The 24,888-nt window shown below is 29.5% G+C and overlaps 2 protein-coding genes across 3 annotated transcripts; one reads left to right on the top strand and one right to left on the bottom strand.

The window, feature by feature from the left end:
- Positions 1–1,930: 1,930 nt before the first annotated feature.
- Positions 1,931–4,102, top strand: LOC105254199 (26S proteasome non-ATPase regulatory subunit 5). Its single transcript, XM_011262713.3, has 2 exons — positions 1,931–2,263; positions 2,659–4,102. The coding sequence occupies exons 1-2, from the start codon at positions 2,082–2,084 to the stop codon at positions 3,986–3,988; spliced, it is 1,512 nt and encodes a 503-aa protein (XP_011261015.1). The 5' UTR covers positions 1,931–2,081; the 3' UTR covers positions 3,989–4,102.
- Positions 4,103–4,169: 67 nt separating this feature from the next.
- LOC105254198 (O-acyltransferase like protein) lies at positions 4,170–23,168 on the bottom strand. 2 transcript variants are annotated; one of them, XM_011262712.3, is made up of 10 exons: positions 22,327–23,168; positions 9,204–9,502; positions 8,488–8,663; positions 8,037–8,194; positions 6,954–7,052; positions 5,935–6,494; positions 5,265–5,570; positions 4,930–5,104; positions 4,689–4,831; positions 4,170–4,620 (listed from the first exon to the last, which is right to left on the bottom strand). In XM_011262712.3, the coding sequence occupies exons 1-10, from the start codon at positions 22,634–22,636 to the stop codon at positions 4,495–4,497; spliced, it is 2,352 nt and encodes a 783-aa protein (XP_011261014.1). In that variant the 5' UTR covers positions 22,637–23,168; the 3' UTR covers positions 4,170–4,494. The 2 variants fall into 2 exon arrangements, with proteins under 2 accessions (XP_011261014.1, XP_011261012.1); XM_011262710.3 differs by having other exon boundaries at positions 6,954–7,085.
- Between the last annotated feature and the right edge of the window lie 1,720 nt (positions 23,169–24,888).

A 24,888-nucleotide genomic window follows, 5' to 3' on the forward strand; every position in this document is an offset into this window, starting at 1 on the left:
AGTTGTTAACTCGACTAAACCGTTTAACTAAATTATTATTTTTTTAATTGAAATATCGAAATATTTAAGTTAAATAAATGTCATGTTAGATTTATAATAGTTAAATATTTCAATTAAAAAGATAATAATTTAGTTAAATGGTTTAGTTAAGTTAACAATTTTTTTTCTCAGTGTACACAGATTAATTATTTATTAAACCTCACGAGATGTATTAATCGTTTAATAATATAAGTGTATTTATATCCAAGTATATTTTTAAAGTCTCATAGACATACGTACATTGAGAAAAAAAAGTTGTTAACTCAACTAAACCGTTTAACTAAATTATTATTTTTTTAATTAAAATATTCAAATATTTAAGTTAAATAAATGTCATGTTAGATTTATAATAGTTAAATATTCCAATTAAAAAGATAATAATTTAGTTAAATGGTTTAGTTAAGTTAACAACTTTTTTTTCTTTTACAATTAGTCTTTTCTCTGTCTACTATTTGATTGTTTTATTACGTTTTTACAAGGTCAGGTTCTATAATGTAACTTTTAATTTTGTATTTCATATGAAATTATTATTTTAAATATAATAATTTTCTTTCTTTGCATTTCTATCATGAATAGACATTTCCAACCTTTACTAAAAAAACTAAAAATATCCCTCAATTCTTTCTCTCTTTGGACAATTTATTTACATTTATATATAATTCTCTTTATTCTTTTAAAAGTGAACATCGAGAACAAGGTACACGAGTATTGTAAATGTCAAAAAATGATCGCGCGAATATTATAGTTGTGAATATATAAAAATAAATGCAATATACTATGAATTTTCTACGTTATATATTGAATCAAAATTGCACAAAAGAGGAAAAGAAGAACAAGCCTATGAATAGACATTTCCATCCTTTACTAAAAAAAAAAAAAATTAAAAATATCTCTCAATTTTTTCTCTCTTTCTTCGGGCAGGTCTACATATATGACCAATATGATTAATTGATTCCATCTTTATATATTTATCATTATGTGCTATTAATTAAAGCCGTGGACAATATTCAGAAATCAAAGTTGTGCGAACGTTGCGCGCAGGAATGGCCATGCGCAGAAACGAATGCGCACTGGTTCGGCCGCCATGTTGGCGCGTGACTGCTACGTCATACGCGTCATACGTGAATCGGAGTCATACGCAGTTACACGGATCGTCGAACGTCCGCATTTTTCGCGTCTTTTAACCGTTTTTAAACGAATATCGCGAGTGAAAGAGTGTCGAAAGTGTTCAAGGATGATCGCGCGACTTTCATAATATGTCAGTGAAAGTGCGTGACATCTGTTTTTAACAGTTCAGTGATAGCTCGATCGCGAAGATGGAGCGAAGTCGCGTCGCGTTATTTGCGCCCTTGATGATGATTATCGGATGCGAGCGAATATCGGGAGTGCCGAATAAAGTGTCGCGCGTTCGTGTTGATGATATCGTGTGCATCAAGATTGGAATGGGACGTCCCGAGGCGAGCGAGTGGAGCGGCCTGTGGAACAGCCGGTGAACGGTGAGTAGATTTGATTTATCATATTTGCGTGACAATTCGTGCTCATTCGACGCTTATACAGCATCGCGATGTCTCGAATTACGTTCGAACAAATCGGTGCCGCATCATAATTCGATGTGATGCCGTGCAATTCAAATAAAGTCGATCGCGTGAAGATGATTAGACTAGAAGCGATTTCAAATTTATTTTGTATACGCGCAGTTCTGCACAGCATCTCGTAGGGCTGCCAACTGTCAAACGATAAATTTTTTCGATCTAACCTAACCTAACCTATTTAACCATTTTTGCTCCATCTTATCTTATTGAGATCAAAATTGCGGTACTTTGTTAATCTAGTGACTTTAGTTTACATGACGTACACTATAGATTTTCAGTACTGGCAGTGAATTTTGGAACACAGCCATAACAAAACGTAATTTATTTTCCCAAAGACGTCCCTAACCTGAAAGAGAGAGTTGCATTTATGTTGATTAACGCTTATTCACGCGAGCGTTAGTGCCAGTTAAAGTTGTCGAGCAAAAGCAAGAAATTGTCAATGAACTGACCATGACGGAATGGTATCAAGCGAAGATTTTACGTCTATGTGAATTGAACAATGTCGAAGAAAAGAAGGACATTTTGACGGATATCAAGATCAAATTCGGTAGCTTAAACAATCGAGATGCCGAACAGGTCGCCCGGAATTTGGATTACGAATCACTCTTTTCACAATTAACCTCCAGTAACGGGTACGATGACAAATGAATTTTCTGTGAATCAGTCGAGCTTTTTTAAGTTTAACGAGAAGCAACATGATTATTATAAGATGGTCTTATTATAAACATTCTAAAAAATAAAACAGTATATTTTCTGAATAATAGTTTATATTAGATTTATATTTGCAAGTAATCCAATGTGAGATATTTGAAAACCGCCATTTAGAGTATTTTAAAATTAAATATTTATATATAAACAACAATAGTCGGAAGTTACTACAATTAGGTATAGATCATTTATTGTTATTTTTTTATAAGATGTAATATAGAATGTTTTTTCTTGCGTCTGTAATTACTATATGTGATCTAATATTTTCAAAAATTTATTATTAAAAACAAGATATTTCAATAACTTCTTTTCATTACAGAGAAGTTATAGAGCAGATATGCGACATTCTAACCATTCTGTTCAGTGTATTAGAACCTGGAGAAATATATCAAAGATATGTAGTTGAAGTATCTGCCTTGATAACTAATCCAAATGCTAGTGTAAGGTTGCTTGTGCTGTCTGAATTTTTGCGGACAGCTTCGCATCCGCAAAAGATATTCCAATTGCTTGCAGATACCACTCTTTTGATTTCGATTATAAACAGAATTGGTGATAATGATTTAACAGTCGCTGAATGTGCGATAAATATTGTGAAAAAAGTTGGAAAGAATCCAAATGGCTTACACATTCTGTATAAGGGTGAACTTTTGAGAACATTTGCCAGATTATTACAGAATGATACTATCAGCTTTCGTATTTATGAAGTTATAGTGGACATAGCCAAGACATCTAGAGAGGCTTTGGAAGTATCGGCTCAATCAGGCTTTCTGAACAGTTTAATCAATGTACTGGAGAATGAAGATATACTGCTTCAGTTAAACGCCTTGGAAATATTGACTGAATTAGCGATATTCGAAGAGGGTCTCAGTTATTTAGAACAACAAGAGGTATTGAATAAACTGGTTCAAAAGATAGCACAAGCTAATGAAAATCCTTTGTCAAATCTTCTGATTCCTGGTCTGATGAAGTTCTTTGGTAATGTCGCGCGTCATTGGCCCAATGAATTGTTTTCCAAGTATCCTGTGATAATCTCCGCACTATTCGAGGTAATAGATAGTGGGGATCAGAATATTCTGGGTTCTGCATTGGATACCCTGGGATTCGTATCTGCAAGTGTCGAGGGCAAATACGCGTTGCAAGCTCTAGGAGATGCGATGCCTGGTGCTCTTAAGAAGATTGCCGATATAGTGCAGAGAATGCCGACCACATTGAGGATTCGCGGCCTAAACAATCTTGCCCTTATACTCGAGGTCAAGAAAGAGGAACAAGACAACAGAATCTTATCTCTAACGAAACAGTGGTTCGATTCATTGTGCGACGATCCGTTAGATATGATTGTATCAATATGCAGACAACCGTTCGCCGATATTAGGCAGGCCGGTTTGGAGGTTTTGGGAGTGATTAGTTCTCAAGTATGGGGACAAGAGTATATATCTATTCATCCGGGTCTGGTAGAGTTCCTATTGGATAGAAACATCGAATCGTTTAAAGAGTGTAAGGACGCCAAATACGAAGTCGTGAAATGTCTGTCTCAAGCAGAACGAGACATATTCGATGCAGATACTATGCAAAAATTCAAGCAATTCGTTAACGAAGGTCCGTACTTTGTCGATATTAATACAGAAGTTGCGATAGAAGGTGCTTTGTAAAAAGAAGGAGGAACAAATCTTTGCATTATTACTTGATAATCGTTAATATTGAAGGTATATGTTACATGTAACATAATATACAACATAAATAACTTCTATAAGACGATATAATATTTACTTTTTGTTTATATTATTCGAAAACATTTACTACTATAAAAAAGTCAAGCATTTATTACAAAACTGAATTCATTAGCGCATATGCGCGCATTTATTTATTTTTTTTTTCATACAGTAAGAATATTGTGTCAGAATCTATATCAGACTTTACATATAATAAAAAGAGAAATAATTTATTTTACATTTAGATACACAAAAAAATCCATTGCTGTTACATATTTATGACAGATGAAACAAGTGTTAATACAGTGTGTATATGTAATACGTTTACAACATTTTGCTATTATTTCGCAGATTTTTATAAAATTCATACGTAATATGTGTAAATAAAATTGTATAAATAACTGTTCGAATGATGTATGAGTTAAATATATTTTAATCTCTCAATATTATATACGCCTTCGCTTTTTCGGTGAAAGAATCTTCAGCATACTGACTACCGGCGCTTCGAAAGTGACCGACACTATGAAGGAAAACACATAAGACAGCACTAGTTGTCCCATGAATGTTATAGCCTGAAAGATATGACAATGTTTCATATAACATTTTATTTATACTCTTCTTTTTCTCGATATAAACTTACCACTATATCTTTTCCTAAATGAAACGGTGAATCTAGATTCATAGCGGTCAAACGGATCACAAGCGGATGAACTAAATAAGCACAATAAGTCACTCTGCTGAATGGATACAAAAGTGGCCACGATAATATTTTATTTACATATCCTGGAAATTTAATTTTTATTTAAGGATTAATGCAACAATGACTCCAACAATTTTGTTATAATTAATCTAATGATTTTTTTATTAGTTTATACTCTCACCTCCGTAGCCAGTGCTACATGCTATTACAATCCATGCTAAACCTAATGCCCACGCGCTGTGACTTAACGAAGAATACGCAGCGGCTGTAGCGGGTGCAAGTTCCGCTTCATACAGACCGTAAAGCAAACTCAAGAGACATGCGGAAGACAGGAGCCATCCCACGACGACAGTAGTCTAGAAATAACAGCGTTAAAAATTATTTTTAAATTTGGTGTGTATCGAGAAGAAAAATTAATAACAAATATTGTAAAGACATCTAAGAAGGTTTCCGATCTTTTAGAGAGACATTTTTTAAAGTGTATTTCTTGAATTTTAACTGTACAGCTGATCATACCTTGGACATTTTCACTTTACAATCAGTCTTAAAGAGGAAGTAGCCGACGGTCATTCCGATCAGATAAGGACCTAATCTCGTCCATGGCTTGTCATAGATCTTGTCGAAGAGGGCCAACGGATCATCTGAGCTCGGCATGTGATTATTGACTAAAGCGATATAACCAGTAGTTGCCCACGAGCTCACCAGTAAACTGATTAATGCAAAAGCTGCGCTTTTGAAATGAGTCGTAGCTAATACTAGTATGACACCACCAACAATGTAGAATTGTGTATCATCTGCTAGGTACCAGCTCCAAAGCATACACTGTAATGCCACAACATGAAATCATATAATTTCATCTGGAGATAGTAAAAAAAGAATAAAATTCATAAATTAAGTAAAAATTAAAAAAAGATCAATATACAGTGATTAAAAATATTGAATCAATTTTTTTATAAAAATAATAGATTAAAAATTAAAAATCCAGATAAAATTAAAGAGAAGAAAAGAAAATCATTTAACTTTTACTATGAATGTATCGAGAATATAAAATGTTATTCTATTTAGGGTGAAAAAATAGAATTAATAATCTCAAAGATTTGGAAAATTAGATATTTTATCACAAAAACAAATTTCTATAAATTGTAATTTTTGCACTCCTTTGTAGTATAGATAACACAAGACGTACCATTTGCTCGACAGGAAACCAAGTGTTAATATAGAGTAAATTTCTCCACCAATAATTAGGACAATTGTAATGATCCGCCGTCGGAGGCTCGAAGACGGAATTTGTGTGGAAATATTTCATTGAGATCTCAACTATACCCAAGACGAACATGTACGGCGCGGTAAGTCTGCTGAATCTGTACACAAGAAGCCCGATGAACTTCAGGGTGCCCGCGACGAAGCCTCGCGTGCCCTGCGTGAGCCTCTTCAAGTCACCCTTGGCATTGGTTCTGAAGTATAGGAAGCTCACTAGCAGACCGCCCATGAAGAAGAAAGTGTCGACGCTGAAGGCTCCATTCGTTATAGTTTGAAAAAGAAGCTTCTTCTCCACCACTTTACGATACTCCATGTTGTCCGAATACTTGAAAAGAACGATGCACGTGTGCCCAAGGATAACCCAGGCCATCGATATCGCTCTGAGCCCGTGCACTGTGCTGATGGTGTCTCCACCCACATTGTGGTCGCAGATGACCTTCAGATTGGCACGAACGGAAAACGAAAGCAAAAGTTCCTCAGGGATACCTGTAAAAGCAATAGAAATGTCAAAAAAATTTATCCCTCTGCTAATTATAAGAAGAATTTTTATTTATATTATAAAAAAAATTATGCACTTTTAATTAATTTTTTAAATCAAAGGGTTGGATCTTATAATTATTGAATTTACTTTTATATGAATTTCTTTGCTATTAGTATAACTATTTTTTTAAGTCATATAAAAGACAGAAGCAGCAAGAGTAAAAAGAAATTAATTGAGTTATATTGTTAAATTGGAATATGTTTAAAAAAATAAGAGAATGAAAGAGGAAATAGTTAATCACTTTTAATGATATTGAAAGATGATATTCAAATTCATAATATATAAATATAAATTCATAATAAATGGCTTTTGTATTTTTGCGATTTATTCTAGTATTCATCATTTTTTTACGATAATATTTTTAAGAACTTTAGAGATACAGATAAGACACAAATTTAACGTACTAAGCTGTCGCCCCTCCGTGGTAGATGTGGATTGCAAGCCACTCTCACGATCGTTGTTATTATTAATCGGCTGCACATCATTGCTGCTAGAATGTGCCACTGGAACAGGAAGGTAGACCTTACCTTGTACAGCTATGGAATATAATAATAAATCGTGTCACTACTTTTGGTACCGTCCTTGTCTAGTCTTGATAGTCTGTGAGTGGTCGAGCTTTATATTAGTCTGTACTATTATTTCTCACGAAAGACGCATCACCAAGGCAATTGCGTTTCGTGTGATTACAGCATCGTCCTTTATACCGCGAGATGAGTTAGTTTAGCGAACTATAGCATTTTTCCTTGCAAAGCAGTTATTATCCGATGCTGAAACGCGCTTTGCTTTTTGTCATTTAGTTATTTTCGTAAATCTCTCTTTTTTTACCTTCATATAAACTGATTCAGATCTCTCGCATCTTTTTTTATCTACTATTATATAATAACTATTATACAATTCATTTCTATTTGAAATAAATTTCTTTTCTTTAATAAAAATATTCATTTATGATATTTATAAAAAGATGTAAGTATATGTATATATATATATATATAATTAATATATATATATATATATTATATATATTATATATATATAATATATATACGTATATTATATATATATAATTTTTATAAATCGATATATATATATATATATATATATATCGATTTATAAAAATTATATATTAAAACGAGAATTTTAGTTTTATGAAGGCAAATAAATAAATTATAAAAATTATGATAAAAAAGTTCTATTCTTTATTCAATTTTAATATTTATAATCCGAAATTCGTATTGTACAAAAAAATGTTCAATGTTAAGAAATTGAAATAAAAGACGCCATTTATATTTTCAATAAGAAAATGTCGACTTTGACTCGATTGAAAAATCTATGCAAGAATTGAAAAAATATGCGAGGAATCTGCGACATCCTTTTGTAAACAGCAGGAAATAGTCGTCATTATCTTAATTGCACTGATGTTATTTTGCAATAACGATAAGTATGGTCAACAAAACACTTGAATGACTTTAGAACATAGAGTTCTTTACCATTTAGCGCTTTTCCGTTGCTATTGGTGAGATGATCAAGTTTCCCGTGCTTCTCCAAATCGTAGATTACGTTTTTCTTACGGATTACTACATTCGATAGATAATAATCGTATCCGGTGCCGAGAATCATCAGAATCAAGGCAATCATGCAGACAGCGCTAAAACACATCGAATATTTCCATTGTTTGCGCATGTTTAATCTATTAAAAAAAACTTCGATTTTCAATATTTCAACTTTGAATGAATAAATGAAAAAATAAAATACAATTAAAACAATTTATATATACACTTATATGTATCATTAAATTTCACATTGCGTCATATCTATCTTACTTATTAATAAAACATGACTTAGTTAATTCTAATTTAATCTAAGTTTAATTTTGTATAATTTTAATTTAAGTTTAATTTTGTATAATTTAATTTTAATCTTCTTTTCCTGCAAACTTACGTTAAAATCCAGAAGACCGGATCTGTATACATGTCATATAAATTGTGTTGATCTCTGACTTTTTCGATCGACGAATGCTTCGCCGCAAATTCGCCCGCAGCGAGTTTTCCGATCACGGCGACGTCGGAGGCAAAGCACGAAAATGGCAGACAAACACCCAGATGAATCACTCTTGTCTAAGAAATAAGAATAGACTTTCTTTATATTAAACATCACTCTAAAATAGTATAATAAAAAAATGAGCACTAATTTAGGAATTTAGCGGAAAAGATATTTTACTTTATTTCTTCATAAAATTATGCATTTACATTAAAATGTTAACTTTTTTGCACTAGAAAATAGCGTCGTAATTAATATATTGTAAGCATAATTACTGGCAATTGGGATTTTTTCGTTAAATTCTATGAAAACGTTATGTTTACGAAAAGAAATTTCATATCTCTTATTTTTTTAAACTAAATATATTACTCTTACAAGTATTTCTTTTTTACACTTTATAAAATTCATATATATTTTTAATGATTTTTAATATTATTAATATTATTTGCAACTTGTAATATTGAAAAATACATTACTTCACATGAAAAACTTTGTAGAAATAAATATATGTTGTTAATATGAATTTCTTTCACATTTTCATAAACTAGGAAAACACGTAGAAAAATTGAATAATATTTTAACAAATAAATTGCACGCTATATATCGATGCTACTTACTGTTGTATATCGAGTCGCATTTACAGAAAGTCTCATCATATAGAATCCTAGACGATAAGGTGGTGGTGCTTGAATGGAGTCTGTCTGAGTCCACATATTAGTTCCGCTGAGGCCTGCGTTGATTAGTTTTCGTGGCTCAGCATTAAATTCTCGTACCTCCTCGATCGATGACTCTGCACCGATTTTCGGATTTCTTCGACTGTAATCTTGACCTATGTACTCGCATTCGGTGGCTGATCCAGTAAAATATGAATTACCCCAAAAGTATCCATTGGTGAATCTGCCCGATGCGTCGTCCACTGGAAAACGAGAGAACAATTATTATTTTCGTATACTTTTCTTTATTGTATGTATTATTCTCGAAATATTTGATTTGTAAAGACATAAAATACACACACACACACACACACACACACACACATATATATATATATATATATATATATATATATATGTATACATTTTATTATTGTTTATAAATTATATAGATTATATAGATATTTATATATATTGCAGAAGAAAAATATAAATAATAATGGTTTTCTTATTCTATTAGTCCTATTACTACCCATACAGCATAAGATATTCCATAAACATTCTAGGACATTCGTAGAATATTCAAATATTCATAAAATATTCTAGGATGTTCATAGAATATCTTGTGCTGTATGGGTATTCATGTTGCATCAATTTTGATCTAGTTATGCATATAAAATGTGTTCAGGAAGGAGAAATCAACCGTATGTTGAGCAGAAAGAGTCTTCGATTGGAGAAGTAAGGTCACGAGTTCTGAAACACCTTGTAAGTGACGAAAGCGATCGCTGGAGAACACTTTCATCGAAGAGCTAACGATCAAGTCGGAAGTAGTCAGTCAGGTGAGTGCTGCGAAAGTACTTTTATTCAAAGTAGGTCGATGACTCGTGAGAGTGAAAACGATAATCTGGTTTCTGAATGAGAGTCTGAGGCACAATGCATGTTAAAAATCTTACATTTAAAATCGATTCCGTTTATCGATATATTTTTCTAATTGAGTCGCTGAAAATTTTATGTACTATTGATCGATTAAATATTAAATACTATAATTATTTTTATTGAAAAAAATGTATGTATGTATGTTTTGAAAAAAATATAGATTTTTTTTGTTTTTTATATAACTTGTGATATTGAAACAATCAATCAATTTGACAAAATTCTAATTCATTTCCATCAAACATTGAATCAATCAAAAATTTTATATAGAATTTCCTTAATTTTTTTCATTATTGTTTAGTCTTTGTCAATTGCAACTTAATTCGGTTTTTAGTTTATAAATGGAATTACAATCTCATGCGCGTATATGCGTACACACATATATATACATATTGTACTCTTCTAATTAATTGCAATAAGAAATTAGCTTAAAATCGTTTGTAATAATTTTATTATAATCTATTTGTCCTTACTAACATAAATCGTCTATAAATTAACTAACAGTGCTGGCTATTATCTAATATAATATTAGTATAACTTCGCTTAAATGTCAAGACATGCTGATTTCTATTTGATTAAATAACTTATATATAGACTGCATAACTTTTATACGTATGCATAACTTTTATACGTTATACGTATGCTTGATAAACACGCGAGTGCTTTTTTGTAAAAGTAGTGTAATATCCTCTCGATATCGTAACGTAGACAATTTAAAGATAGCGTATTAGCGTGTCGTCATTAGGGAGGTATGACGGCGAGGCTTGCGTCGTAAAGACTTGCCTTTAACGAAGTATGCACTTTCTATTCGGGAAGTAAAAGAAATTATCTAATCACGTCAGTATATGACGAAGGATTTATAAGATTGTATTACATAGACCTCGGCTTTACCACGGATTCATTACGTCACTTATGATTATTCACTTAAGATTGCGGTCGACGTCACCATTTTTCATGTTCATTATTGTTTTTTGAAATTTGTTTTGGGAACTTTTTAAAGTTTCGACTAGTTCCGCTCCAATTTTAATTCCCAGAAAAAGTTTCATAAAATTTAGCTTAAATTACTTAAGTTAGTTAGGTAATTTATTTTTAGAATTTCGAAAAACTAGAGATTGAATGATGATTTCGAATTTGCAGAAAAAGAAATACTAATAAAAAATGATTAGAAAAATTATTAATTTAACTTTAATTAACTGTAATTAAAATTATGTTTTTAATTTTTTTTAAATTATATTTTATTAAATATGTTTTTTAATAGTTTATCAATTATATTATTTTCATTTTTATGATAATTCTATTGTTATATCATCCTTTTTAAAATTCAAATAATTTTTTTGGATAATTTCTTTAATCACTTGATAGGTCTTTTAAAATTACTCGAATATTTTTTTTTTATATTGTGTAATATTAATAGAATAATTTTGTAAGTGTACTAATGGATATTTTTCAGCATTAAATTCTGTAGAATTTTCATAAATATTCTACAAAATATTTATAAAAATTCTACAGAATTCGACATCTTATAATTTGTCAACTTTGATATTTTCTTAAATATTTAACAATGCATATAAATAACATTTTTATTCACGTTTTCGTTATTTTGCTGCTATTTAAATCACTGCTGTAATATATTTTCCGTTAAGTTAATTCTTAATTCACTTTTACTGTACTTTCTGCGCAGAAGAATCGTGTATCTGTTAATTATATGCTGATTGTAAGACTAAATCAACGCGAATAATTTACAGGAAAAGATAATTGCGGTAAGTAACATAAGAATTATGTAATTATCATCATTGACTATGAAGTCATATTTGTGGTGCTTGTGGTATACAATGTATGTGTAAGTAGGCGAGGAATTTATATGAAGTGATTTAATAGGATTTCCGTGTTTGCATTTTAAATTGGTTAGATAGATTTATACATTACAAAAAGATTATAAAAATGATGAGATAATATCTATCTATATCGCAAACGTATTAGTAATAATATTAAATATCTATATACATATTAGCTATATAATATTAGATATATATATCTTAAATTATAATTATATGTCCATAATAAAATATAAAATGAAATATAAATTATAAATAAAGAGCAATAAATTAAAAAAAAATTGTACAATAAAAATGTGTTTTATAACGTTTAATGTAAGAATATAAAAATGGAAAAAATTAATAATTTTAGAAATAATTAATAAAACTGGACAAAAAATGCAATAAGTTTATTGAAAATTATAAATATGTAAGTATAAAAACTATTCCTTATATTTATTACTTAACACTTTAAATTATTTTAATTTTAAATACATTTTAACTTTAAATACATTTTTTAATTTAATAAAAAAAAATTTATTTCATAAAAATTGAGAAAAAAATTATAAATACTTATGATTTCTTTGAATTTTTATACAGAAAAAATATTTTAAAGAAATAATAAAAATCAACAGATTTCAAAGATTTTACATCTTCTTGAGAAAGACTTTGTTTATTGATCATTGATACTTACTATTGTGAATATTTGGTGATTTATGAGTGACATGAAGGCTAATAATTAGAACATTGACTTTTAAATTGTGATTCAGTTACAATTTTATCGCAAAATTTTAAAGTCAAGTTCATGATTGGCACGTGATTCCAGTTGCTGCGAAACATAAATAATCAATGCAACGCTCGATTTTATTGAACCTTGGAATCTTAGTAGCACTATTTTAATTCCATTCGTACACGTGTAACGCTATTACGCAATTAAAGCATTGTCGTAATTCTAAAAACCGCAAACAACATTTATTTTCAATTTGGCATAAAATTATTATTTTTTTTTCGTAAAAAATTTAATGTTACATGTTTTATATTATATTATAAATGCCTTGAGAATATAAGATTTATATAATATTTTTAATTACTCATCAATATAGAGAAAGTGTATTGTATGTTGTTGCTTCCTGGAAAAGAAACAATTAAAAATTATTAAATATTTTTAAAAAATCACGAATTTGGTGCGATATTTGTTACTTAAAAAAAATTACATGTAAAACGATCCAGTAAATGGCTCAAAAGTGTTTGATTTAGATATAATTTTTTTACTTTTCTTCTCGAAATTTTATCGCAACGTTCACGAACGCTAACTTTACAGTAAACAAATTTGTATTTTCTAATGTAATTATCTATTGACAGATTGCTTAGAATTGCGACTCTCTCTGTAAGAAAGTAATATCACTTTTTATTTTGAAAGTTCTAAATTAAAATTATAAATATGATGCATGAAGTAATCAAATTACTTAGCAATTGTAAAATTGGCTTTACGGTTCTACGAGATATGTTGTAACTATTTTATTTATTATATTTATTATATTTATATAAAATTTTTTACGACAATAATTGGCTTTTTAACTGTAAATATTAATTATCCTCTAATATGACTAAAAAATTTTCAGATTGCTATATGACATTTATTTTAATTATATTTAAATCTGACAGTTTTATATATACTCGTTAAAATTGTTCGACAGCAATTTACCGTCGTGATTAAAATGAATTTCATACATTTGAAAGAAAAAATCCAACCAGGAAATGCGTCGACTCTCGACAACATTGAAGGCTAAAAAAGAAAGTAATCTTACCAAAAAAATAATATTGTTTTGCACGTTTTATGCAACGTTATTTTCTCAAAACGAGTTTTAAGAAACTTTAGGACTCTCCATCGCGTTACTTTTGTTTCGAATTTATAATAATTAATAACAATTAATAATCAAGTACAGAGTACGCGTAAAATATTTTGTTCATAATTTTAAATATAAGTAGTTTTCTGCGTATGCATTTTTTTTTAAATTATGTAAACTTATTTGCTTACTTTGTTACGTAGATCTATTTGTATATGTATCATGTATACAAATGAGAGAAAGTATGAATCCAAAAAGAGAGAGAAAGAGAGAGAGAGAGAGAGAGAGAGAGAGAGAGAGAGAGAGAGAGAGAGAGAGAGAAACGCGTTTGCATACTGATTGAAGCTAGTGTTGCAATACTACCATCTAATCGTCTGGCATTGACGATGTCCGCCTGACATTGGTTTGCTTTCTTAAATTAAGAGAGGTCACGCGTTAGCGAGAGTATAAACGTCCTTGACTAACAATATGAAAGTGGAGCGTGTACGAATTTCTTTCTTACGCGATATTCTGGTGAAAGCGTCTGATCTATCTAAATTGCAATTTAATTTTGCTTAGTAATCTAAACATTTGACATTTGGATTTTAAATGATTCTGTTTTCTTTATTTAGCCTCTTATTGATCTTTGCATATGACAATATATCACTCTTATAAATATGAGAGTGCTTAAGAACAAATTTATGGTTACTTAAATTAAATATACAATAGTTCGTTTTCACACACATTGTTAAATAAAATCTCTCACATTTTATCTACGGAATATCGCAATTGATTTTATACAATCATGGGCCACTTTGTTACCTGTTTGGTTAAATGAGCATAACAGTTTATTGATTTGACAGTCATTGACAGTAGCAATAATATTCTCCTCTTAAACTTTCTGTTACAAGATAAAAAAAATACTTGACTTATTCTAAAATACTCATCTGAATAAGAATGTTGCTGAAATATTGTAAAGTAATATATAATACAAAACAAAATGATCAACGTTTTTTAATAGTATTATTGGCTATTAAAAAATAAATCTTGTATTAATAAAATTTTATTAAAATATATATGTATATATATTTATAATTCTATATAATTCTATTAATAAATTTTAAATTATTTAAATTAAAATATAAATAGCTGTAAATTTTTCCTACGATTCAAATTAGAAAAAAATTTGAGAAAAATTAGTATACAGAGCCACAAATTAAAACGCAATAAACTATTGTGAAAATTACGTAACGTTATTTATTTTATTTTTACAAGACGAAATATTGTGGATTGACATTCAACGACATTCTCGTGTATGAGAATGAAAGCGGACACGTGAACTGTGAAACGTATGTCCCACCAAAAGAGAGGCGCGGTGACTTTCTTTTTCCGTGCACGAAAATGTAATAACCTCGATACACGAAAGTGAAACGCATCCCGTTTCTAATGCAGCTGTCATTTATAGTCACGTTATTGCGACAATAAATTGGTACGTTTCAAAACGAACCCATAATTGACCGTTAGTGAAATAGTCGATCATAGTGTGATTGACCTTTTCGTTTATTCGCAATTGAGTAATACGAGTTCGAGCAAATCAAAATTCTATCGTGACAGCATACACGCAATCAACGTATTTGTATGCATCGATCATACGAAAAAAATTCATCCCTCTAATGGTTCCTTAAGTCAATCAAATTGTAATTTAGTTATGTTAGTACTATTATAAAAAGATATTATTTTTTAACGACATTATTTGAAATTTGATTGCTCTAAAAATGTGTTTTAAATGCAAAATTTTTAGACGCGATCGAGATTATAATTTAGCGTAGAATTTTTCTCAGATCCAATGTATCGCGATGGATGCAGTACTAGTGCTAAAGAATGCAAAAACAGAAGTATTTAGCGATGATTATAAAAAATTACAGATGAAAACGTAACTGAAGAGTGAGCAAACATTTGCCAGTTTTTGGGCTTGTTAACGATGTATACTTTCTATCCTGTTTCTCTTTGCTTTATTAACATCTGGAACTACTTGTAGAATCATCACTTTTTCAATAAATTGGGTCACTGAAAAAATTCGGAAGTTTTCTTTTTTATATTTAAAAAATCCGCGAAAAGAAATTTCAATAAAATCTTTTTTAGGCGAAAAGAAATGCATCCATATAGTTTTCATTGTACGTTAATTTCATTTCTTCGGAATTCAGCAATAATTAACATTCCAGTGTTGATGTTGCCTACACAGAATTTCTCTAATTAAGTAATATTTATTCAGTAGAAATTAGCGAAAAATAAATATTGGTTCTTTTTTTTCTGCATAATTCTGTAGTTTCCAGTGAATTTTCGTAAAGCAATATAAACTCCTGCATTATAAGTATTGGAAACATAACTTTGCAACAATCGAAATGAAACAATATTACACATAGAAATGAAATAATATTACACATAGAAATATTGCGGTCGATAGTTTAATGACATTATATCGTTTAACAGCTAATTTTGTTTAATTTTGCCAGTTACCGTTGATTCAACCTGCGATTAATACTTGCCGCGTATGACGTAAGTTTGTACAACATAAAAATTATACTTAATTAGCGTATCGGACATTCGCACGCTATATACCTCGGGGATATACGTCTTCACGTGTGAGATATGTCTAAAAAAACTCATACATTATATATTAGATCATGTATCTTATACATTATTATTACATCATATATCTTGTCGCTTTCCACAATTTTAACACTCTAGAAAGATAGAATCAATTAAGTTTTACGCGAAAATAATTTCAGCTAATTATATTTTAAAAAATTATAAATAAGCGCAATATTTTTTAAATCGAATAAAGATATTTTCATCTTGTTTCATTTGTTGTGATTTTCAAGGTTTAATTAAAGTGGTCATTAATATTCACGTTGTTGGAGAACGTGAATTATCGTAGAATGAACGTAATCCTATGACATGTTACTCGCCGATATTGCCGTCCAAAGCAAATCGTCTAGAAATAGAAACGCGTTTCCGCGAAAGCGAAAGCTTGATTTCATCCCCAGCTGCCACGTAATTCTTCCTCCTCGAATAGTATAATCTCGCTAATCGCAATGCCGATTTGGACTCGACGCTTTCTAATATTAATCGAGTTTCTGCACATTGTCTTTGTCTTTACACAATGCAATTGTAAAACATAAATTATACATACGCATGCTCATCATGCTATAACATTTTTTGATCCTAATATATGTTCGAACATCAAAATCTCATTTGGAGAGACACTTATTTATATAACTCTTCTTGTTAGATAAGAATCGTCTAATGCTTTATCTTGCGATCAACACTTTCAAAAAGAAATGAAAAAATTGGATCAAGAAATCGTATAACCTCGCTCTATATTATAATTAGTATTGCCTATTGATTTTATAATTAGATGATCGTATTGTGCAAATGCATATGAATATAATGAATAATTACAATTTCTGTTAAACCTTTCTATTTAACTTTGTAGAACAAAATAATAGTACAAGTCTATGATTCAAGGAAAATATAATGTTTAAGTTATTCTAAAACTATTCTGAAATAATATTTAAATTTTTATCTTTATATCTGTAAGAAAAATATTTTAATAAAATTACTGAATTATGCGTACACAAAAGAATTTCTACGAAATTTTTCTATTTTTCTAAGTAAATAAGAGGTTTTTTACGCTTTCGTTCACATATCTCATTTTACGCTTAATTTTATAATTTAACAATGCAACTGTATATATTCAGCATAATAATTCAACAATGTTCTTTTAGCTATTTGTAACGATAGAAATCAGGAAGTGATATTTTCTACATGTGGAGACACTGGAATATACAATGCGTGAGAGAATAAATGCCTCCGAAAGTCAAAAGAGCGACGTCACGTTCGAGACAAACGATTCTTTTTAAAGTGTCATAACGATAATGTTCCCTTTAATGATATTTCATTTTGAGCGCAGATGCACATTTCACCTTTGCTCGCGCGTAAAGTTCATGAAATTCACAAATATCGTAACAATGATGCGCATCGCGGGCTCGCGAAGAGTGAAAGCGGCCGATTAAATTTGTTTTCTTTGCTAAAGACGCTGTTTTATGTGTGTAATAATCGTTTGATGAGAGGAATGCAACTAGACTCGATCGAATGCAATAAGACTCCGTAAAAATCAGTACGAAAAATCGGCTCACGTCTATTTTATTTCAACGAATAGCATCAATACTTTCTTTATGACTCTATAAATTTTCAATTTCTGAGAAGACGAAGAGAAGAATTTCTGAAAGGCGAAAGAGAGAGAGAGAGAGAGAGAGAGAGAGAGAGAGAGAGAGAGAGAGAGAAGAGAATGTGAACCCTGGCCTACTTAAGACTTTTACTTGCAGGTACCAGGTTCCTTCTCAAGTTTCTTCCGGAACAAGAAATTCGGAACACACAGAAAAGGAAAGGATATATTTGTCTGTGATTTAAGGTTGCTTGAGCAATTTCGAATAAAGTAATGAAATAAATTGCGTGCATTTATAGATATGGAATATTCGAATGTCAAAGTAAATCTCAAAAAAATTCGCATCTCAAGTCTTTAATTTATATCATAAATATTCGTATGTATTGATAATATAGAGAGATATATGAATATATATGTACATAATGAAAATATTCTAACACATCGCGATTTATATACAAATATTGTGATATTGTAAATATAACTTTTATTTATATAAATCTTTCTACGTAACTATTATTTATATAAACTATTTTTTGTTTACGAAATTGAGCTTCGAAAAATATGGTGTTTTGAGGAAAAAATAATTTATATAAGAATTATATATTTATATTAATTATATTTATATAAGAAATTATATTTATATAAGTATATGTGTAGTCTTTTTTCCATCAAAAAAGAAGAGAAACACAATATGTAACCGAATCATGTTTTAAAGTTGATTTTACACAAGTTGATTTTAGCAAATACTTTCAAGCGAGAATAAAACCCGTAAAATCGTGAAATTCTTTTGATGCGATCTAAGATAATAAAATTTTTGACATTTGAAAAGAATAAAAAAACATTCCTTTTATGATATGCGTGAAAGTCGTAAGGCTTCTTCAGACAATAACAGATTTTTATGACGTACACAAACTTTACTATTAATTCTTTTTTAATTAATTTGTTATATCTTTTTTTAATTTGTTACAACTCCCTATATACTCTTCTATATGTACCCTATTTGATTGCAGGAAATTACATAGAACAGTTTCCTCTACAACATATCTAAATGACGAAAAAATTGATGAAGTGTAATCTATTATACATCGAATGAAAATTAAATTTATTAAAAAAATTAAATAGCAGAAATAAGATAATCTTTTTGTGAAAACGATTACATTTTAGACATATTTGATGCGCATTTAGCGAATATATCGAAAGTGGTATTGACCGAGAAAAATGAAACGAGGGCGCGCCTCGCTAATCAGCGCTACGTTTCTTGTGAAGCCGATATGTTTGTCGACTCTTTGTCTCATTGCTAAAAAAAGTGAAACTTCACGAAATCATGAAAGTAGACAAACCAGGAAGAGAAGACGAGCAATTGTTTGTAAGGATATTCCCACAACCGGTTCATTAACGCGACTTTGACGCATCTTTTTTTCTTTATTTCAAGTGTGAACCGGATGACACAGAATATCTTTGAATTTAGCATTAATTTGAAAAATGTCAATGTTTTTAACAAATTCAAAATCAATACTCGAGGAAAATTATGAAGTAGAAGTTGTTGATTTTGATTGATATATAATATTTCAAATATCGCGTTTCTGATTAAATCTCTAATTAAAATTACGTAAAATTAAAGTCCGCTTAATAGTTAATATCTCGTTAATTGATTTGATTTTGATTTTAATAGAAAATTGATTGTAACTTGATCTCAAATCACAACTCGATCTATCATTATAATAACGACAAAAGATACTGACAGTATATCCTTGCGGATGCATTCGTTTCTACGAACATTATGCAATTGAAAGAAATCATTCGAATAATTCGCATCTCACTCAAATGATTTAGCACTTCTCGATGCAATGTAACTTAGAAAGCTGCATGTGGGAGAAAGTCGCGATGCATACGTACAGGGACATATAAAATTGTTCCGTACGAAACATAAAATACGATGTAATTAGATCAAGAATTTATACCTAGTACAGCGTCATAGATTATATAAGAGAATATCGTAGGTGTGTTATAAAAGATATTTGTAACGGCATGAAAAGAGAAACATAATAATTATATAATATTTATTGCGAAGAGAAATGGTATCAATTACATTAAGTTTTTTATCTGTTTATATAATTTAAGCTATAATAAACTAGCTATAGTAAGTTTTATATTATTTAATTAAAAATTCAAGTTCTTGCAAATTTTTTTGCATTTCTTAATTGTAATTTTCAATTGTAATGTTGCAACGTGTTGATTTTGCAACTTGTGCTTTATCTTTATGCTTCTCTTGGCTGTTACGAATAAAAATATAGATAATAAAAATATAGAATAATTGTAATTGTAATCGTGTTACTGTACAATAACTTTGCATTCTCTACTTTATCTTTATATTTCTCTTAGTCATTGCGAATAAAAATGAAAATATTTGTAATCGTGTTGCTGTATGAGCAATTTCTGTTTTATCTTTATGATTCACTTGGCCATTAAGAATAAAAAATAAAAAGAACAGAAATAAAAAATGTACTACAAGAATGAATATTTGTAAAAAATATTGATGATGTGTATTTATTATTATTATTTTTTTCATCGGACTAAGAAATTAAAGCAACTTATTAATAAAACAACTTTGTGCACAAGGTAAACAAATTGTTCCAAGTATAAATCCTTGTTGCTCCATAAAGATTTCCTTCATACGGTGGAGCAGGTTGTTTGCCTTGCACAGAAAATTGTTCTGCTATATATAACTTCAATTTCATTATGATAAAAAGATTATAATTAAAAAGATTAAAAAAGATTAATACACGGTCACAAAAATTCTTGCCCTGAATTCTTTATTTTTCTTCCATATACACGTATTTCTAATGAGACCAAAAAGATAAACAAAAATTGTAAAGTTATTATACGACAATATAATTGAATGCAAAAGACTTTAAATTAAATGACTTGGAATAATATTTAAAATAAAACTTACATAAACACCTAGAAAGTAGATAATTTAATATAATCAATGTCTCTTCTTTCGAGACTCTCATTAACTATGATCGTATTCTATTAGTAGGTAAACTATCGAGATTATTTCGTTTGTAATATCGAAATTTTGATATTACAAGTTAATTTAAAGTTAATTAAAAGTTATATAATGTATTATACGTTGTAACTTTGCCATATTGAGATAGCAGCCATTGAAGCTAATAGTTCAATAAAACTGTAATATATTTATTGAGAGTTATTAATTATTATACAAAGAAAAGTGTTGTTTTAAAAGATTAATGCTTATGGAAATGTATTAATAAGCGATATTATATATTTCCGAAATCCACGAAATAATAAAAGTCAGCCGCTTATATATATTTATATATATATATATATATAAATAGTATATATAAATTAGCTGATAAAAATGTTAAAATCACAAATGCTCTTTTAAAAAATTTTAATAAGAAGTCTTTTTTGAAGATAGTTAAGATCCATACTTTATAACTAATGCTAATATTGCGGTTATTGTGGCTAAACTTTCTATTGACATAATCCTTTTTAGTCATTTACAATATGTATAATAATTTCATAATATAAATAGAAAGAAGAAAAAAAGAAACATAAGCGATGACGATTTATCTGCCACTATATAAATAACAGTTTTATTCATCTTTATATAAGAGACTCTCAGTCTTTACAGACTAAGAATATTCTATGTTTCTACAAAGTTTCTACAAAGAGATTCCATAAAATTATAAGTTATTATATTACATTGATGGAAATTTTTTCGTTGTTTAACATTAAAAATATGTGGAAAAAAAGTCATTTTTCCAAATTAGTTTTTTTTTAATATATTATAGAAATAATTTATATAATTTACTTACATATTATATATCGATATTTTTTTTAATATCTAATAATTTTTTTTAATATCTCTCTGATGACTTTTAAATATATTCCAGCTCTTATACAGGGTCCCATGACTGAAAGTCCATACTTTAAGGGCGTGTTGCTGATGCCATTTAGAGTAAAAAAAGTCTAATAAATATATGTCCACAAATGCTTCTTAACAGAAATACAAGCATTGAAAGTTGATATGAATATGTGACGTCCTTAAAATATGGACCTTCAGTCACAGGACACCCTGTATATTATGTGTATTTTGATAAGAAAATTCTATATTTTTAGCTTAATAATATATTAAAAAATAAAATATATTTTTTAATTTATAAATAAAGAAGACTAATATAGTGTTCTAAATTTAAAATTAATTCAGAATTTCGAGTTTAAGATATTTGAGCGTAATGAATAATAAAATTTAATCTTACTTTTAAGAGCCCATAATTCTTCATTCTTTAAAGCCTCGACATACGTCGTGATATCTTTGCCGCATTGCACCCCGATGGTGTATTTTCCTTCGACCCAATTTTTTACTAAATTACGCGCACTGAAAACATCCAGCGCCTCTGACAGGCTGGTCCAATTCTTTTCAATCACATCGGTCGTCGTTGGCAAGCTTCTTACTCGGAGGATTGATTCCTCTACGTTATCATTTGGTATACCAGTAGATATCTCTTCGGCATAGATTGCGGATAATAGAAACAAAGTGACAATTAGCAAATGCATTTTACTTCTCATCTTATCCTATAAATGTTCACAGTAAAGATCGACGAGGCGCGTTTTAGAAAGAAATTTGCGCGGGCACACTAATCGTGAGTCTTTAGCATCGTCGTCAATTTAGACTTTTCGTGATCGATTGTCGAGAAGTTCCTCTTCTTTTGCGATGCCGTAAAGAGATATACGCGTCACCGGATGTTTGAAAAATCTACGAGCAAATAAAATATCGGTTCTGTGTCAGGATGCTCGTGACATTGTTGGACGGTTGCCACAGGATTGTCTCACTTGTTTCCGCACTCAGATAATTTTCGGTTGATCACGTTGTATAATTTATTGAAATGATTCAATGTTTAGAATTACATTTCTGTAATTGTCAAAAGATCTCGATAATACAATCTTCTAGGCTCATGGCAATGTTAAGACGTCGGATTTATCGCATCTGCTTTCAACAAAAAAATAAATAATATAGAAAATATATAATAGAGTCTTCTCAGGTGAATCTTTCTTTCTTGCTGGGTGATCACGAATCAACTGTACGAATGGCTTGTAGTCCGACCAATGGTTCTTGAATGTTTCGCGGCATCATGATGAAGAGAATGGTGGGGTCGAGTCTCCCTGTGGAGTGAAAACTGACAACCTTTAAACTGCGTGCAAGGTAACTCACATTCATTCACACATGTGTTAGCGCATGCTTCGGACACCTAATAATCAGAGATAAAGAGAGAGAGATATTTTTTTAGTTAATTTAATATAATTCTGTCTCTTTTTTATAACAATTTAGCAAAGTATAGTTACTGTTATACAGGGTCTACCAAAAGTGTGGAAACCCCTAAATATCTCGGAAAATATACGTTTTACAGAAAAGTGTTTCCAACAAAAGTTGTAGGGTTTAAGAAGATCTATATACTGATTCTATCAGTTTGACCTTGGATGGCGTCGTCAAGGTCAGGTCAAGGTCACATTGACTTTTTTAAATGACACCCCCTACATTTGATTGCATATTCTTATAGCTTAATTCAAGAGCTTTCCAAAACACTATAATAATGTTCATTTTTATTAAGTACTTTGCGAGTTATGAGGGTTGAAATAATTTCTTAATTTTACATAAACCATAAAATATCTAGTAAACCATTCATTTTTCGATTATCTTACCTTCATACTTTTATGTACAAAATAATGAAAGGAATCAATTGGTGTAAAGAAAACATACAGTTGTTTTTAAGAAAAAATATGGAATTGTTAATTGCAAATTACATATTTTTTCTTAGAAACAACTATGTGTTTTCTTTACACCAATTGATTCCTCTCATTAATTTGTACATAAAAGTATGAAGGTAAGATAATCGAAAAATGAATGGTTTACTAGATATTTTATGGTTTATGTAAAATTAAGAAATTATTTCAACCCTCATAACTCGCAAAGTACTTAATAAAAATGAACATTATTATAGTGTTTTGGAAAGCTCTTGAATTAAGCTATAAGAATATGCAATCAAATGTAGGGGGTGTCATTTAAAAAAGTCAATGTGACCTTGACCTGACCTTGACGACGCCATCCAAGGTCAAACTGATAGAATCAGTATATAGATCTTCTTAAACCCTACAACTTTTGTTGGAAACACTTTTCTGTAAAACGTATATTTTCCGAGATATTTAGGGGTTTCCACACTTTTGGTAGACCCTGTATACAGTATCAGTATTGCAATACCGATAAAATATTGCATCACTTATGGAAACAGAAAGATCATTATTTTAATGAACAAAAACATAAGTATAAATATTATCAAATTCTATTTTATTGTTGTTATTTTAATAATCTTATAAATAAAACAACAAGGGAAAAAGATAAAAAACTTTTTCAATATTATATTATTAATATTAATATTGTAATATATATCAATATTATTAATTAATATTATATTATGTGTTCTGTATTTCTTGGATGATACAATATTTTTAATCGATACTATATAAGAATTACTTGAATCTATAATTTTTTGCTAAAAATATTAACGTGAAAGAGTCTTTCAAAAATTCATAGTCTTATGATCAAGATGTTTGTGTATATAGAATTTAAACTTGAAATTATCATTAAAATTCTGAGGAAGTTGGCATCAATTTTTTCCGAATAGTTTTTTGCAAGAGCGGTATATTTTGTACACTTTAAACGAGACGTTTAAAAATCGTCTTGTCTCAAAACTTTCGTTCGAAAGGAGTAAACTTATGAGAAAGATATTCGAGAGTGTAAACATTTTAATGATATTCTTAGAATT

The sequence above is a fragment of the Camponotus floridanus genome, unplaced genomic scaffold, assembly GCF_003227725.1.
Source record: "Camponotus floridanus strain SB8 unplaced genomic scaffold, Cflo_v7.5 scaffold22, whole genome shotgun sequence".
Classification (NCBI taxonomy): domain Eukaryota; kingdom Metazoa; phylum Arthropoda; class Insecta; order Hymenoptera; family Formicidae; genus Camponotus; species Camponotus floridanus.

What these genes read in the sequence shown, in the direction of transcription:
- LOC105254199 (XM_011262713.3), top strand. Translation starts at nt 2,082, where the DNA reads ATGACGGAATGGTATCAAGCGAAGATTTTACGTCTATGTGAATTGAAC. An exon ending in CAATTAACCTCCAGTAACGG is followed by an intron (nt 2,264 to 2,658) that starts GTACGATGACAA and finishes TTTTCATTACAG; the next exon opens with AGAAGTTATAGAGCAGATAT.
- LOC105254198 (XM_011262710.3), bottom strand. Translation starts at nt 22,636, where the DNA reads ATGAGAAGTAAAATGCATTTGCTAATTGTCACTTTGTTTCTATTATCC. An exon ending in AGAATTATGGGCTCTTAAAA is followed by an intron (nt 9,503 to 22,326) that starts GTAAGATTAAAT and finishes CTCGTTTTCCAG; the next exon opens with TGGACGACGCATCGGGCAGA. An exon ending in GGTTTCCTGTCGAGCAAATG is followed by an intron (nt 5,571 to 5,934) that starts GTACGTCTTGTG and finishes GTGGCATTACAG; the next exon opens with TGTATGCTTTGGAGCTGGTA.